The sequence below is a fragment of the Chiloscyllium plagiosum genome, unplaced genomic scaffold (assembly GCF_037043375.1).
Source record: "Chiloscyllium plagiosum isolate Xiang-an unplaced genomic scaffold, Cpla_swu_hap1 HiC_scaffold_23, whole genome shotgun sequence".
NCBI lineage: Eukaryota > Metazoa > Chordata > Chondrichthyes > Orectolobiformes > Hemiscylliidae > Chiloscyllium > Chiloscyllium plagiosum.
The window spans coordinates 16279282-16297528 of record NW_028270161.1 but is presented as its reverse complement, the minus strand read 5'-3'; the positions used below and the strand labels follow the sequence as shown (position 1 = coordinate 16297528).

Genomic DNA, 18247 nt, shown 5'->3' with positions numbered 1-18247 from the left:
TCAAAAATGCCACTCCCCCTCTTCTCTTGCTTCCCTTTCTATCCTTCCTGTAGCATTTGTATCCTGGAACATTAAGCTGCCAGTCCTGCCCATCACTGAGCCATGTTTCTGTAATTATTATGATATCCCACTCCCATGTTCCTAACCATGCCCGGAGTTCATCTGCCTTCCCTATTAGGCCCCTTGCATTGAAATAAATGCAGTTTAATTTATTAGTCCTACCTTGTCCCTGCCTGCCCTGACTGTTTGACTCACTTCTGTTCTCAACTGGACCCATCTCAGATCGATCTCTTTCCTCACTATCTCCCTGGGTCCCACCCCCCGCTTCCCCCACCCCCGGCCACCTTGCTAGTTTAAATCCTCCCAAGCAGTTCTAGCAAATTTCCCTGCCAGTATATTAGTCCCCTTCCAATTTAGGTGCAATCCGTCCTTCTTGTACAGGTCACGCTTACCCCAAAAGAGATTCCAATGACCCAAAAATGTGAATCCTTCTCCCATACACCAGCTCATCAGCCATGCATTCATCTGCTCTATCCTCCTATTCCTGCCCTCACTAGCTCGTAGCACTGGGGGTAATCCAGATATTACTACCCTCGAGAACCTCCTTTTTAAATTTCTGCCTAATTCGCTGTAATCTCCCTTCAGAATCTCAACCTTTTCCCTTCCGATGTCGTTGGTTCCAATGTGGATAATGACCTCCTACTGGCCCCTCTCCCCCGTGAGAACATTCTGCACCCTCTGAGACATCCTTGATCCTGGCACCAGGGAAACAACACACCATTCTGCTTTTTCTCTCCTGGCCACAGAAACGTCTGTCTGTACCTCTGATTACAGAATCCCCTAACACAATTGATCTCTTGGAAGCCGACGTACCCCTCGTTGCATTAGAGCCAGTCTCAATACCACAATATTGGCTGTTGGTGCTACTTTCCCCTGAGAATCCATAACCCCCTACATTTTCCAAAACAGCATACCTGTTTGAAATGGGGACATCTACAAAAGACTCCTGCACTAGCTGCCTACCTCTCTTACCCTTCCCTGAGTTAACCCCATCTATATGACTGTATCTGAGACTTTCCCCCCTTCCTGTAACTGCCATCCATCACATACTGTTGCTGTTGCAAATTCCTCATCGCTTCTATCTGTTTCTCCAACCGATCCACTCGATCTGATAAGATTCGCATCCAACAACATTTATGGCAGATATAATCTGCAGTAAGCCTTCAACTCTCTTTAAACTTCCACATCTGACAAGAAGTACATATCACTGCAAAGGCCATTTTTGCTCCTTCACAATCTACAGACCCAGAAAGTCACACTGTCTTATTCCTCTACAAACACTGCCCCAGGTTAAAATATAAGCCATAGCTATTAATTTAAGTTTAATCAAGAGACTTATCTCCAAAAACATATAATCAAGAAAGAATCCACTATACTCACTACTGCAGCCTTTCTCTTGGACAGACTTAAAACAACAATTAACTTCATTCCATAATTTTGTAAATAAATTCTATTTGCTTAAAACGTGGCAGTTGGACCAGCTAATTCACTCCAGGAATATCCACTGTACACTTAACTGAGACAAATAGTAAAGTTACAGTGTGTGCTACCTGCTTAAAAATGTTTTAAGGGAGTCAGGCCTGGTCCATAATAGGGAGGTACCACTGCAAGGAGCCTTGGCCGTTGCTGACAGGGTATGCTGCAATGTACACACTACTGCCATTGCCAAACAGTACAGGAAGGAGTGAATGGGGTGCTAGTCAAACACATGCTTGGTTTTCCATGATCTCAGACTTTGAGAGGGTTGCAAAGCTTCACTTAAGACTATGAGAAAAGACCAGGATTAGACCATACAGTCTGTTGTAATTGCCAGTGGTTGAATATGATAAAATAGCTATTTAACTAACACAGAAACATGACATTTTAGATGATGTTGCATTTCATATTGCTCAAATCCTGGCCTTCAGCCAGACAACAAAATGCCTAAGTCTTCGAAAGATGGGACTAGAATGCGAACAGTAAGGCTCTGATAAGACAAGTCAGATGAAAACTATCTGATTTAAGATTACTGATTTCTGTATGAAATATAAAGGGAAAGCTTGGCGTACCTGAGATGAGGCTTTTTAAGTAATTATAATTACATGTTAGAGTACATATTCATACAAGAAGTTTATATTTATTAGATGCGAAGGAATTTATGTTTTGAAGGCAGCTCGCCTTGGCTGCGGAGACTAGTTTTGATAAACACCACTGAAGAAACTTCTCCTTCAGCAAGAAGATTAGAACAACAAAAAGGTATCAACAAAACAACCTCAAGAGTACAAAGAGACAAACAACCAAGCAAAGGGAAGACAGAAACAGTTTTAAAACAGGGTCACCATGACAAAGAGAATAAACAACTACAACTTCACCAGTAACGTAAGAGGTAAGCTGTTCCTTAAATTGTTAGCCTTGTCACAGAATCAGAATATTAGGTTTAACTATTTCTAACTTAACCTTAGAGCTGATATTACAAATATTATAAAAATTAGAAGAAATTAACAGCCTTTCTAATCTTCTGTACTAAGATCAGCATGGGATATGAATTACATGACTGAATTTGAGAAGTCATTTGTGACAAGCAAATATACGATGCATCTGACAAATGTCTAGAAAGGAACATAACAATCGGTATTAGGCTATGGTCAATAATCCAAAGAGCCCAAAGACAGGTGATAAGGGACGTAGTAAACATCACAAGAAGATGGGCGGACCAAGGTGGACCATGAAGCTGTCAATCATTAATCATATATTCACAGGACAGGATGTGCAAGTCAGAAGGGATGTGGCAAGGACTAATGTCAATGTTGAATGGAACCATTGTAATGTAGTATCTATAAATATCCATTACCTTATTTGCAAAGAAAGAGTGTCACGAGCCTCCAATTGAGCTCTAATTAAGAGGGTAAATGGGCCCCACATGAAAACTAGTTTCAGAGCAATCTCTGGCCTCTCCCAAGTGTGGCAGAGGAGCTCAAAATAAAAACTGACTTGCATTACTGAACAAGAGACTCCAATTCCTCTTTAAAAATCCCTCCCCAATACAGACCTTGAAGTCTACTCCATCCGCTAAGATAATCAGTGCTAATCTTTGGGCATTAACTCCATTTCTCAGCCACCTTCCAAAATCCCCGATTCCCTGACAAGCCGATAGCCTGCCTAAGTGTCCTTAGTTATTTTCTTTATTCTTTGCAGGGACTTCAGCATCACTGGTACAGCGAGCATTTATTGCCCAACTTTAACGCACTTTATAGAGTGGCTTGCTTGGCCATTTCAGAAGGCAGTTGATTCAACCCATTTTCTGGAATTGGAGCTGCCTGTAAGCCAGGCCAGGTAAGGATAGCAGATTTCCTTTACTGAAAACTCATGCATTCACCAATGTCATTCAATGATAATCACTGAACTCCATGATTATGACTGAGATTTGCTTTGAATTCTAAAATTACATTAAATGAAATTTTATTAAATGCTGTCGTGGGATTTGAAAACTCCTGCAAGTACTCAACCAAAAAGAACAGAACAGCAGATGCTCAAAATCACAAAAAACAGAAATTGCTGAAGAAACTCAGCAGGTCTGGCAGCATCTGTGCAGAGAAAGAAAAGTTAACATTTCAGGTCCAATGACCCTTCAATCTGCTTAAAGCTCAGAAAAGGTTCATATATATGCTGGAGTTGTGAGATGGGCAGTGGGGGTGGGGGGGTTGGTGGGCGAAATAGAGTAAATGCTCAGCGGAGATGGTGCCCAGACAGAAAGAGAGAGGGAAGAGAAAAAATAAATTGGGCATTCAAAAGGTCAAACTGGGAGAGTCAAGAGCTGTAAATGGGAATGATAAGTGGCTGACAATGGGTTCTTTCTGGCAGAAGCCCATGTGACAACAGGTTTGGTGTGTGGCAGTTGGTGTCAGGACATGGGAGAAGGTGCTCCAGGCCCTAAAATTTTTGAATTCAATTTTCAATCCGGAAGGTTGCAAGGTCCGCAAGTGGAAAACGAAATGCTGTTCTTCCAGCCTGCACTGAGCTTCACTGGAGCACTGTGCAGCTCTGGAGTCAAGACGTTGGCCAGAGAACATAGTAATGTCTTGAAATGGCAGACAATAAGCAGCTCAGAGTCATTTGAGGACAGAAAGCAGTTGTTTTGCAAAGCAGTTGACCAGTCTGCATTTCATCCCCCCAGTATAAAGCAGACCACACTGCAAGCAGCAAATATCATAAATTAGATTGAGCAAAGTGCAGATAAATCATTGGTTCATGTGGAAGATATGTCTGGACCCTTGGATAGTGAGAAGGGAGTAAGTAAATGTTACACTTTTTGTGATTTCCTGGGAAGTTGCCAAGGAGTATGAGATGGTGTTGGGAGTGGATCAAGGTGTCCCTGAGGACAGTCCTTGCAGATTGCTAACATGGGAAGGAAATATGTGGTGGCCTCCCATTGGACAGGATGGAAATTGCAGCTCATGATCCTTTGGACAGGGAAGCTGGTGGGACTTTAAGGACCAGGGGATCTTATCGCCATTGTTGAACCAAACAGAAAGGATGACGGCTGAAGTACAGAAAAAGATGGGAGAGAGATTATGGAGGGCCCTATTAACCACAGTGGTGGGAAACCCTTGATTGAGGAAGAATGTGGACATTTCAGAGGCCCCCTTGTAAAAGTAGGCATCATTGGAACAGATGCAATGGAGACACAGAAACTGGGAGAGTTAATCAAGTCTTTGACAGAGGCAAGATAGCTCAGAGTTCATGGATTTGTACTGGTTACTAGCTTACCCCCAGAGAGGGAAACAGTGATGTTGAGGAAGAGAAGGAAGGAGCAAGAGATGGACCAGGTGAAGGTGAAGGACAGGGTAGAATTTGGAACAGAAATTAATAAACTTTTCCAACTCCAGACAAGAGAGAGGAGTATCACATGATGTAATCCATGTACCGGAGAAACAATTGTGTGTAGAGGCCCAGGTTAGACTGGAATAAGCAATGCTCCACATACCTGGTAAAAAGACCAGGCATAACTGGGCCACCATGGACACACACATTCAAGCTGATGAAAGTAAAATGCATTAAAGGAGAAGTTGTTCAAAGTAAGGACATGTTTGGCAAGGTGGAGAAAGGTGGTGAAGGTTGGGAATGGTTCAGGTCATTTCTTTTCCAGGAAGAAGCACAGAGCCCAGAGACAATCCCGATTGGGAATGGGCATGTCAAGGCATTGCATGTTACTAAAGCATTAGCTTGGGCCTCCAGATTGCTAGCCCAGTACACAATCATTAATACGCCACTGGAAGAAAACATATGTGCAACTTATAAGGAGCTCCTTGCACATCCATTCCCAAGAAAAAAAAGATCAAGATCAACTCAAGCTTTCAACAGTTGGCTGATATCTAATAACAATCTGCACAGGTCCAAAGAAATGCTGGTCTGGTATAAGAAAAATGCATTAAATCATCAAGAGTATAAATGTCCTCCCAGATACAGAGCATTGTGTAAATGACATTCAACATATTTAGTATTTTGAACTAGTTGATCATCTAATCTGATGGCATATTCTCTTATGAGAAGATTGTCAGCTACGAATGATTCTGCTTACCACTTGTAACTACTCTAACATAATTTCTTGAAAAAACATGACTGAAACATTGACAATCTTTCAAATAACTTTTCTATCCTCAAAATGAAACAAAAATCAGATTCACAGCAACTCCTCAAAACACAACTTCAAAACACACAAAGGTCAATTAGCATCAAAACAGAAAAAGTAAATTTTTTTCAACTTTGATCCCATTATGCTAAAACTACAAATCGATATCTGCAAAATGCACCTGCTGTGCATTTCCAACAATTCCTGATTTTATTTTAAAAAAGTCATGCAGTTGACTTTTTTTCTGTTCCCATTTCTATTTCATTCCTTCCTAAGTGCATTTCATACTGACCCAATTTTATTTTTGTCCCGGCTTTTATTGCCCACACGACTCGTAGACTTAATATACAGGTGGCGGTGTAATTCGTCAATCAGGACCAAATGCATGTTCAATTTCTTGCTGTGGAGCTCTAGACGCAGATCACTCAATCCTTCGACCTGCAGCAGCTGCCCCTCCAAAGAATCTACTGCGGAGACCTGAGACAGAAAACAAGAGGACAAACAACAACTGTGATTTTTGATTCCTATGTTCCATTATTAAGATCATTAATACTCCAAGGCTCTGGGCCACCATGGCACAGTGCAAAAATCTGATTTCCCCTTGGACAATCGCCTTGACTCAATTCCCCATCATGTAAAAAGTAGTGATGTTCGTTAAGATCTATGCAGTCCCTTGTTTGATCAGACATATTGGGTACGGGAAGGCAAGATAAACATCTGCTCACATTTACCAGGTGAATAATCTATTTCAACTAGCATCACAGATAGTGGTCTTCAAACAATTTGAATCACTCAACATAATATTAAGAAATCGCTTCTTGAGAGTTGTTGGAGCTACAAACATTTAGGCAAGTGCAGAGGATTCCCTCATACTCCTAAATTCTACCGTGGACATGGTGAACAAACTTTAGAGCTAAGAAAGCGTTATGCACTGCAGAATTCCCAATCTCTGACCTTTTCTTTGTAAGCAGCGTACTGAAACAGCAGTTAGGCTTCTGGTCAATACTAAGCCTCAGCATTTTGAGGATGGAAGAACAGTGATAATATGGTCTTGACTGTCATGGGGAGATGACGGGATTCTCTCTTGTTGGTCTTTCACTGGCATTAAAAAAAAGTGTGATATTCACATATAGATCAGCCAAAGTCCAAATGCTTTGTTTTTCTGAACACAGGCAAAGGCTGTTTCAATATCTCATTCATTCAAGGTTCTGAACACTGCAATATTCAACGTTCCCACAACCATCAAATGAACTTTTCAGACATGTCGAAAAAAAGTGTAAAGTAGGGTTCCAGATTAGCTTTTTTTGTGAGAATTTCAACTGACACATTCCTACCTCTGCAACATGTTGAGACCATCACTATTTTTCTTGTAGTTTTCTCAGTTGTGGAACTGAGAGTTTAAGTTGAGAATTGAACTTTGACCAGTCTGCTGTTATATTGAAACAAAAGAGAACAAAAGCAGAAATTGTTTCTTGGGAACTGGCCTGGAAAGATCATCTAAGTTAGTTCCCAGTTAATGATCTAAGGGCACTGCAGACGATTTGACATAGAAATGTTGTCAGGGACTGGCAGTTAGTTGGATTTCAAATCGGTCAAATGAAGGGAGGACTGATGTTGGGCAGCCATCCACAAAGAATGATGCAAGCAAAAAAGAACAGGAAAAATTTGGTTGAACTGTTTGACTGTTCTGAACAAGAGGCAGTTTTGTTTTGGAAGCTTCTTGACTGGGATTATCATTCTCCAATTATTCTGCAGTCATTGACTTGTTTAAAGTTCTGAGAAAGGAATGCCAATCTGTAAAAAAAAAGCACAAATCTTCAGAGGTCTGCAGAAGCTGTTTACTTTGATCATTAACTTTGGATTTCACGGAAGGTAAACAATCATATCTATCTATAATAGAACTCATTATCCAAGACCTGGTATTCAGTGTTGAAACGGGTTTATCAAACTGGTAAATGATACGTTTTTTTTTAAATTATCTTTCAACTGTGTCTCTAAATATAATCCAACAGTCTCTCATAAAGAAGATTGGGCCAAGATCATAAATCTAAATAGATTGCCATGTCATTTATCTGTGTTCTGATGAAGTTATATTGTTAATAATAAATTGTTTATTTATGTTTAAGTTATACATTTGGTGTCCAAGATCTGTTATTTGCAAAGTCTGGTCAGGAATATTTGCAAAGTCTGGTTTGGAACAACTGAACAAATTTAAGGCTTATTGTGTGCTTTAATATTATTGTTTCGCTAATCCAGTGACAGCAAGGCTGTATAGTTGAACATGCTTCCTCTCTGCCATAACAAATAAGGTAGTTTAATGCAATCTATCATTAACCACATGTAACAAACAGATGATTTAAAATGACTACTTCTAAAAAAAAATTCCATGACACACATAGCTGGCCGACAAGACAGACAGCACAGTCAAATAAATTATTTCCAAGAGGAATGGATTGTTCGAGTCTATGAAGTTGGTTTTCTTTTTAATTCTCCCATGGGACCTGGGCTTTGCTGGCATTTATTCCCTGCCCCTCGGTGCCCTGGAGAAAGCCAATGTGAACTACCTTCTTGACCATTGCAGTCCATATGCTGCAGGTGGACCCATGATTACATTAGGGAACTCCAGGATTTTGACCCAACAGTGAAGCAATAACGATACGTTCCAAGTCAGGATGGTGAGTGGCTTTAAGGAGAACTTGCAGTTGGTGGTGTTCCCTTATAGCTACTGCCCTTGCCCTTCTAGATGGAAGTTGTAATGAGTTTGGAAGGTGCAGTGGGAGCATCTTTGGGAATTTTCTGCAATGCATCTTGTAGACAGTACACATTGTTACAATGGTTGTGGAGGGAGTGGATGCTTCTGGATGTGATGTGCATCAAACGGCCTGCTTTGTCCTGAATGGTATCAAGCTTCTTGAGTGTTGTTGGATCTGCACTCATCCAGGCAAGTGGGGAGTATCCTATCAGAGGTCTGACTCGTGCTTTGTCGATGGTGGACAGGGTTTTGGGAGTCAAGTAGTGACTTACTCACAACAGTATTCCTAGCCTCTGACCTGCTCTTGTAGCCGCTGTATTCATATCGTGAGCCCAGTTGAGTTTCTGCTCCATGGTAACCCCCAAGATGTTGGAAATCTGGGATTCACAAATGGTAATGCCATTACATGTCAAGGGGCAGCACAGACATGGTCTCCTCTTGGAGATGGTTATTGCCTGGCTTTTAGCTGAATGATGTCTTTCCAAAGTGATCAGATTGCCAAATCAAAGAAGCTCAGCAGATATTTCTTTCATAAATATATGATTTGACAACTAACTATTCAAAGACCAGTTCTGATCAGGTTCTGTGAATTCCTAATCTTTCAATAAAACACTAGAAAAGCAAAGTCTTCAACACTACAGTTCATCTGGAACTCACCTGGTGGAGTAATACAGCTGCAAGCTAATAACTTCCATAATTATCCCCATTTTAACATAGTATATCGACCAAGATAAGGCTAATGGTTAACGATGTAACTTAAGTATATATGACATATGTACTTATCTTTGCACCCAAAACAGAAGTAAATCAATTTCAACAACCTCTCCTCAGAACTACAAACAATGAGAGTTTGGTATGGATGTAGTAGTTAGGTAGATAAAGGTGAACTAGTAGACCGGATTTTCCCGGACTTTTTTTTTTAACATGGAAATGTATTGGATACACATCCGGCAGCATCTGTGGAAAAAAATGTTAATTTTTCAAGTCCTCGTACCCATCTTCAAGGCTGCATATGCTGATGGAGGGGTGATGGTGAGAAAGAAAATTAGAGAGAGTTATCCAGTGCTGGGAGGCCAAGTAAACTGCAACTCAGACAAGAGTAATTCATTGCACTGTTGCACCAAAGGGCTATCAGTCCATTGCAACTCTGTGTGGAGCAATCTAAATAGTCTCATGCTTGGACTTGGTACACGTCAAACAAGTTTATTCTTTAAAGAGCCTATATAACTTATTTTTCAAAAATTAATCTACATCCTCCCATACAAAGAAACATTTAGATATGAGAAGAGGAAACGTAGTGAATCTTCAATTGTCAACATGAGAGAATTATTGATATTCTATCACTGAATATATTTAAGGCCTGGTTAAAATTTTAGACTCTCAGGAAATCCAAGTGTTTGGGGAGCCGGGGACTAAGTGGAATTGATAGTCCAAGATTAGATACAATTTCAGTTAACACTGAGCAGTCTACTACTGCTCTCATACTGTTTTTGATGCATTACCAAGAAAACTGTCGAATTGATTTCACTCTTAAAATGAGAGACCTTTCTGATTTTTTTTGTGGGATCGGAGTCTTCCTAGTAAGACCAGCAGTTTCTGTACATACAAAATTGCCCTTTTAGAAGTGGTATGAAACAGCCTTCTGGAATAACTGTCGCTCATCACCAACTACAGATACACCCAGTACTACCTGAAAGTGAACTCCACGATATTAGTGACATTGAACAAATACCAACATAGCATGAAGTCTGGCTTGATTGTGTGGCTTGAACAGGAACTTACAAATTTTGATGTTCTCTGCTACCCTTTCCTTTCAGGTGGTTGAGGTTGTGGATTCAGAAGGTGCTTGCAAATGTACCCTGGTAAGTTGCCGCAATGCATCCTCTGTTTTGAGACAAATGGTGGCCACTGTCCACTAGTGGGAGTAGGACAAAATATCAAAGGGATAGATAGACTATTGATTAAGCAGCCTACAGTGTCCTGGACTCTCAGGTTTGAGTGTTGTTGAAGCTGCATTAATCCAGGCAAGTGCTGAGTATTCCATCACACGCCTGACTTGTGAATTATATATGATCTTCATTCATTGAGGCAAATTACCTGCTTCACAATTCTCAGCCTTTCTGACTTACTCTTGAAACCATATAAGCACTAAGTCTCTTGTCAACGGTGTCCTTGAAGATGTACACAGTGACAGACTCAGTGATGGTAATGTCATTTAATGGGCAAACAGAGGTGATTAGATTCTCTGTTGGTGCAAATTGGCAGTAAGTGAGCCAAAATAACAATGTTTCTGAAACTGTGCTTGAGCGCTTTACATTCACGATGAATGTAAAGATTGGAATGAGGTCAGGCAGATGGATCTCAGAATAGGAGCTCCCTGATTGGGGGTATTAATCTGATGCAATCAGAGAGTCCTGGCTGACAAATATAAACAGAAGTGTTGGGGTACTGCTCAAAGAGCCAGTAATTAAATGATGACTTGGTAATGGAATATTGGCTTCCGCAGAGTCATTCCAGTAGCAGAGAGAATAACACAGCCCTGAAGACACTCTTTCATGCCAGTCATCTTTGAGTTCAGGTAAACATTTCTGGTATTCTGGTGCTATTTGGGAAGCTTGACCTGATCCTGCCAGACATGGGCCCAGCATGTGGAATGAATGAGGTTTTTTTTTCCCCAGAAAAATGACATTGGGCCAGATGAAAAGCCATGAATAATTATCCGAACAGCATGTGGACTCACAGTTTTTACAATTATTAGAAGCCTAACTTTCCCAGAGGCACCAGATAGTGAAACCTTTCAATAGTTGACAGATAAAATATTACATAATTCCTCTAACTCGGAGACACAATCAGTTTTATTCAGCAGTTCAAGAACAAAGGGAGTGCATGTCGGGTTTTTTTTGACGAGGTTAAGACGACTGGCAGAAGCACATGATTTTGGTTTAACCCGAAGTGAGATGCTGAGACACTGTGGGATTAATGATGCGAAAATGCAAAGGCACCTACTATCGGAAGCTCAACTCAACTTCTAACAGACATTACAACTGACATTGCTGTTAGAAAATGCAGAATGTGGAGCTTAAGAATTACATGATATACTGATAGAAGTGGACACCCTCAGCAAGGCATATGCCAAACAGAAGCACCCTAAGTCAGGCCACAGCCAAACCTCAAATCGAAGCCAAGCCTCAGCCTAGCGATTAAAATTTGCGAGGATCTGGGCCAGCAGGCCATTGTAGTTGCTGCCAAAATGCAGACTCAAAAGTCCCACCTCAGCCTGAATTCACTACGAGAACTTATAGGCTATTATCCAGGAGAGTGTGCACTCTGCAAAATCCAACTTCAGCTGGTTTTTGGTCGGTGGGGTAGGGGTGGGGGTGGGGGGCTAAATTTCTTAGCAACATCCAAATCAGAACCAAAATAAACATCTGGTTAAAAGGTTACCCAGCTATAATGGAGGTCATTGCCATTGCAGCTGTATCAGTCTTCACAAAAATTCACTTTGGATTCCAACTGTTAGGTTCATACTTTACCTCAGCCAGGCTGTCAGGGAACCCCGACAGATTTAAGAGTGCAACTTCAGTTCTCGCCTCTTATGAGTAGCAGTTGGTTCAGTTACCAGTGACTGTAATAAAAGGATTGGGCCCAAGCTTGATCGAGCAACATTGGTTGACAAAGATTTAATTTGTTCAACTCAACATTTCTCGATTAATAAATGGCTGGGTAGGACGAGGGACTATCCATAGGGGCAAGGCCACATTACACGTTGATCAAGAAGTAATTCATGATTCTGCAAAGCCTACCCAGTGCCATTTGCCTTACATGCCAAAGTTTAGCAGAAATCAGGAGGCTGGAAAGTAAAGGAAGCATCAAACCAGCACAGACAGACATAAACACACACTGTTAAGGGATAAGTTGAAGAAAAAAAAATTTCAAATAAAAGTTCATTTAACCAGTTTCCATGATGCACAACATCACAGGACACATAGGATTGGGTTTTGCTTGATTTCTGAAGACACTGGTCAATGCAAATACCTTCCAGTCAGCTTGGAGAAATATTCGTTTAATTCTTACAACTGAGATTCTATTTGCTAAGCTTCCAATAAATTGCTCAAGATAATCGGACAGCCAACACCTCCATCCTGGAGCTTTGGAAGACACAATCCTTCTGACAAAAAAAAAGTTCCAAGACTAGCTTCCCTGGGATGCCCCCTCTTAACATGCACTATACTCAAGTTTGTATCCCCAAAACCTAAATATTTTCAGTGCTCTCTGAATGACAATCAACCTGTAATTAACTTCCAGGGCAAGTACCAGGTTGTTTGTTCCTTCTTCCAAAAACAAAACACTAACCTGATCACAGATCCCCAAAGGTCACTTTCAACTCTCAGCTCATTATTTTTACATAATTGTTGGTTGCAAGTAATGAAAACATGAGGATTCTAACAACAGTCAAATGATTAGACCAGAATTTGGTTTAAAGTGGGAATTTGGTACAGAGGTGATGAAAGTCGATGTTTACGGTCAACCCTGAAAGTCGCAATGCAAGTGGGGCAGGATAAATGTGGATCAAGAGGCCTTGTGGCATGGAGATGAATAACGGAGGGACATCACAAAATACAATGTGAAGAAAGTGCAGGGAAAGCATCTGACTGGTCAGTTGGCTAAGTATTTCTAGCCTTTTAGAAGTAAAAAGGGATGGGAAGTATCCACATGTCTGGCTGCACTGGGTCTAACAGCACTGATTGGGCTTGAAAGGAGGTTCTGCTGACAGAATTTTTAAAAATTAGGAGCTAAAGTTAAAAAACAGAACCTCCAAGGTAATAGTGCCAGAATTGCTACCCGAGCCACTGACCAATTGGCATTGTGTAAATGTAGTAAATTGCATGGTTCAAAATAGGAGTGGGTGAAATGAGTTTTAATTTATGGGGCAACAGTATTTGAATTGGAAGAAAGGAACGGTTTGGGATGGACTTCATCTGGGACCTGTGTGTTGGCGAATCAAATTAGTGTGGAGAGAATTTCAGGCCACAAGAAAAAGTTGCAGAATTAGGAGTCTGTTCCACCATTCGATCATGGCTGATATGGTTTTCACACCCAATCTCTGCCTTCGCTCTGAAACCATTGATGCCCTTACTCATCAATAACCTCTATGTTAAATACACTCAATTACATGGGCCTCCACAATCTTCTGCGACAACGAGTTTCGCAGAATCATCGTTACTCCTCAGCTCAGTTCTACAAGTTCTTTGCTTGACTCTGAGGTTGTGCCCTTGGATCAGAGACCCGTCTACACCTTCTCCGTATCGACTCTATCCCGGCCTCTCAGTATTCTGTAATTTTCAATCAAATCCAGCCCCCCCCACCCCAACCAATCTGTCTAAATTCAATCAATTACAGACTCCGAGTCCTCAGCTACATCTCATAACAAGCCCTTCATCTCCAGCATCATTTTTGTCAACCTCTCCTCGACTGCCTCCAAGGCCAGCACATCCATCCTTAGATATGGGGTTTAAAACTGATCACAATTTTTCTAAATGTGGTCTGCGCAGAGCCTTCTCTCATCTCAGTAGTACATGCCTGCTCGTATCCTTGCAATCTCAAAATGAATGCTAACATTCCACCTGCTTTCCGAACTGCCAACTGAACTTGTACATTAACCTTCAGAGAAACTGGAATTAGGACTCCCAAGTCCAAGATATCAGAGATATCCCATGCCTTCAGTTGCTTCATCCAGATTGTTCATATGTAACGTAAATAGTTGTGGTCCCAAAACTGACCCCTGCAGAACTCCACGAGCCAGCGGCTGCCACATGAAAAAAAACACTTTATTCTGACTCTTATCAGCCAATCGTCTATCCATAACAGCATCTTGCCTCTCACACCATAGGCTCTTACCTGACATAACTTCCTGCTGTCCGATCCTGTGCAGAATCCTGTCAAATGCTTTCTGGAAATCCAAAATAGATCATATCCATTGACTCTCCTTTGTCTAACTTGCTCACTCCCTCCTCAAAGAATTGAAAACAGATTTGTCAGGCATGCTGACTCAGCTCTTTAAAAGAAAACTGCACTAAGTACTCCGCACTGTCATCCTTTATAATAGGCTCTAATATTTTACCAGTGACTGAGATCAGGCTAATTGGTTTCACATCTTCTGCTTCACTCTTTCCTTCAACAGGGCTGTCACAGTAGCCATTTTCTACTGTTCTGGGACCCTCTCCGACTCCACTGAATTCCTGAAAGATCACCACCAATGCCTCCAGAATCTCCTCTCACTCCGGGATGTAATCTAATTCAAGTCATTTATCTATCTTCTCCTTCATGATGGTCACTACACTCATCTCTGCCCCCTGACTCTCAAAGTTCTGGCATGCCAAGTACTTTTTCAGCTCCTCCGCCATTTCTTGGTTCCCCATTACTACTTCTCCATCCTCATTTTCAAGCGGTCCAATCTCCTCTTTCCACTTTCTTATCTATTCATATCTAAAACAAACTCTTGCAATCTTCTTTTATGTTTAAATTCATTTTGGAAAAGCGGAGAGAGAGCGCAAATTAGGCTTCCAAAGCATTGTAAAAGTCATATACAAGTGAACTTTGTCCACTCCCAAGCCAAAATCTCACTTGTGCAGAATTGATGTCATGTTTATCTATGCAACAATTACACTGTACTGCAATCCAAACTAATTCATTGCATGAGGTGCATTTTTAAAAATGTTTTGATTTGATAAAAGCAGTTTTTTTTAAACAACAAATACACAAAACTTGCATATTCTTGGTCTTGCAAGTGAAGTAATAAAGTGTTTGTTCAAGCAATTACCGTTTTGCTCAGATTAAATGGTTCAGGCTGCCAACAGCACCAACAGCATCAAAAAGCAGCAAATTAATTGAATGCTTTTTTAAGTAATTATTCAGAATTACTATTTGTTTGGTCTCAGAGTCAGAACCCAGCAACATAAAAAAATGCTCAACAACAACACCTTACTTAGTATAGGCATTCTAACTAGAATCTCACATAACAAATGCAATATACCTTGTACAGTTTAGCAGTTAGTAGTTCTTGTTTGGCTTATTCGAACATTCTTTTTTGAAAACCAAATCTGGATTCCAGCCAAGCACTTCAGTTTTCAACATTATCTTCTTCAATGACCTTGAAATTCTCATATAAGGACACTATAAATTCAAACATTCACACTCAAAAAGATTACTGAAGTGAAAGTTCAAAGTTATAGCAGTTACAGAAATCTGGTTGAATGAGGACAGGAATAGAAGCTAAATACTTCCTGTTACAAATCAGATCCAAAGGTTGCTCAAAGAAGCAATTATAGTTGTGAAGAGGAACGATATAGTTGGAGAAAAGTTCATAAAATGAGGCCATATCAGTCAAACTGAAGAAAAAAGTGTGGGAATAGGAGTGTACTGTCGACCCTAAAATCATCAGAGGGAGATAAAAGAATAAAAATGAAGACAAAAACAGCAGTCTAACAGTGGGTGATTTCAACAATAAAAAGGGACTAAAAATTCCACAGCCCTCTGGAAGTCGAAAGATGGAGAAAAATCTTATGATAAAGGATGAGGGCTCAATACTCCCAAAAACCCTAGAATATGAAAAATGGTTGGTATGAAATTCAAAACAGAAACAAAAGCATAACACAGCATGAAAAAATATTGCCAAGTTTTTTTTCAAATACTTAATCAACAGAGGATAAGCCAAAAGTACTACCAGGATGGGGGAAAAAGGAGTGATATAATTTGTAAGGAATACTTGGGATCTAGGTTTTCATAAGAAATGGGATGATTCAGCCATGGCAGTGAAAGAGGAGCAATGCAAAATTCCATGAAGTCGACACTGTGACAGAAGAAATTAAAAATGATATTAACACTTCCCAAAGTTGATAAATATACAAGTACAAGTAAAATGTATCTTGAATTACTAAAGGAAGGCAAGAGAAGAAAAAGCACATGCCGTGACCATCACGTGCTATTTCTCTCTGGATACAGACTCGGTGCCAGAAATCTGGACGAATATGTCAAAGGAAGAAAGGGATAGAATAAAGCAGCACACATCAGCCAGCCTTACTTAAAGAAAGAAAAATTACTGAAAACATTTCAGAGGAACAGGATAAATCTTCACTGAGGAGGACACTGAGTAATCAAAGACAAGGACAGTACTGGAGTTACCAATGGCTCAAGAGAACTGTTAGTTGTGGCAGCAGTTCCCAGTCAGACTCATAGTCTTCATGCTCATTGCAGCAAGATAAGATAATGAAGTGCCTCATTGAAATCTCTGTGGGAAAAAAAACTGTTTTTAATCAAGTGTAGAAGAGAAAGTCTAATCCCACCTTCAACAAAGGCTTTTTTAATTAATTGCCATTACATATGGGGGTATTCTGAAAGTATAATTCAACCACAAAAAGGTAAAGAATTTAGGTGAACTTTTTTAGACAAAAGGTTGCAAGTTGGAAAGAGAAGCCTCCATCCCATTAGCAGTGGGGAACGAAGGTCAAGTCATCCAAATACCAAGGACGAAATGATATATAAACAGAGAAGCTTGAGAAAGGACTCCAGAAAACAGCATTGTAAGGGGACAATTGTCAAACATTACTTAGTCACTGTGACCTTGGGAAAATGATTACAGCTTCGTAAGGTACCAAAAAATATCCACTCATTATGATGCAGCTGCTAAAGGTATGGGGAAGAGCATAACAGTCAGAGGAGAGGTGACAAGCACTGATGTCAATGTTGTATGTAATCATTATAAAGCACAAGTGTATAAATATCCTGCACTTTATTGGGAAAGGCAGAATGTCCGAGAGAATACTCTGACGCTGCAAGGTAAGGGACTACGAACAAAGATAGATTGTGCAGCTGAACACGGGACTCAAGCCTCCTATTCAAAATTTCACTCCAACAGAGTCACCACAGATTTATTAAGGGAACATCACATCTGACTAACATGATTTTGTTAATACAAGATATACAAAGATGCAAGCAGGATGCTGCACTTGTCGTAATCTATATGCATTTTAGCCAATGTATTGATAAATAATGCCTATATGTATGAGGGATCTTAAGTGAAAGTTTGGTATTACAGCTGTTGCGGAAGTAGGGTTGAAAGGAGGACAGGAATGAAAGCTTCACATTCTGGTCAGAGTTCCAATCCAGATGGTTTCATAGTAAGCAAGAAGAAGCGATTGTAGCAATTAGGAGAATGATGTAGTTGGAGGAAATATCATTAAACAAGGTTACATTAGTCAAACTGAAGAAAAATTGACTGGTCACCAAAACGGTCAGGGAATTCAAGAGCAAGTGACAAGTTGGAAGCAAAATTGACTGATGAGGAAGCTGCTTCTGTGATGGAATGCTGTCTCCAGTACAGTGCAACAGGTCTCAATTTTAGTTCCTTGCTTTGGCACATCCATCCATAATTTAGATGCCTAAGTGAATTATTAAGGAGTTTGGAAAGGATACAGTAGGAATCATATGGTGGATAAGAAAAGACAAATCTGTAGACGATGGGAAGGCATCAGGTTCACACCGACCCAGAGTTTTCAATGTGCTTTCAGTTGACGTTTTGGAGTTGAAGCTGCTCGATATCCCTCTCTCTCTCTCTCTCTCTCTCTCTCTCTCTCTCACTCGCTCACGCTCTCTCTCGCTCGCGCTCTCACACACATACTGCTATACTGGAAGATTTGATGAATAGTAATTAAATCATATGTTAGTTTAAGTATTGTGACAAAGTTGTGCCAATTCCTTGTTTTGTTTGCAATTTAACAGTGGGGTAAAAATAAAGTGTATGTTACTTCAAGCCGAGTAATGTGACTAAT

At 40.4% G+C, this 18247-nt stretch overlaps 1 protein-coding gene across 1 annotated transcript in view; it reads right to left on the bottom strand.

Moving 5' to 3' along the window:
* The window catches only part of exoc4 (exocyst complex component 4), a 604047-nt gene that overhangs the window by 563157 nt on the left and 22643 nt on the right, over window positions 1–18247 (bottom strand). Inside the window, exon 3 of the mRNA XM_043714034.2 lies at window positions 5961–6145. Within this exon, the coding sequence (XP_043569969.2) occupies window positions 5961–6145 (185 nt within the window). The remainder of the gene's footprint in view (window positions 1–5960; window positions 6146–18247) is intronic.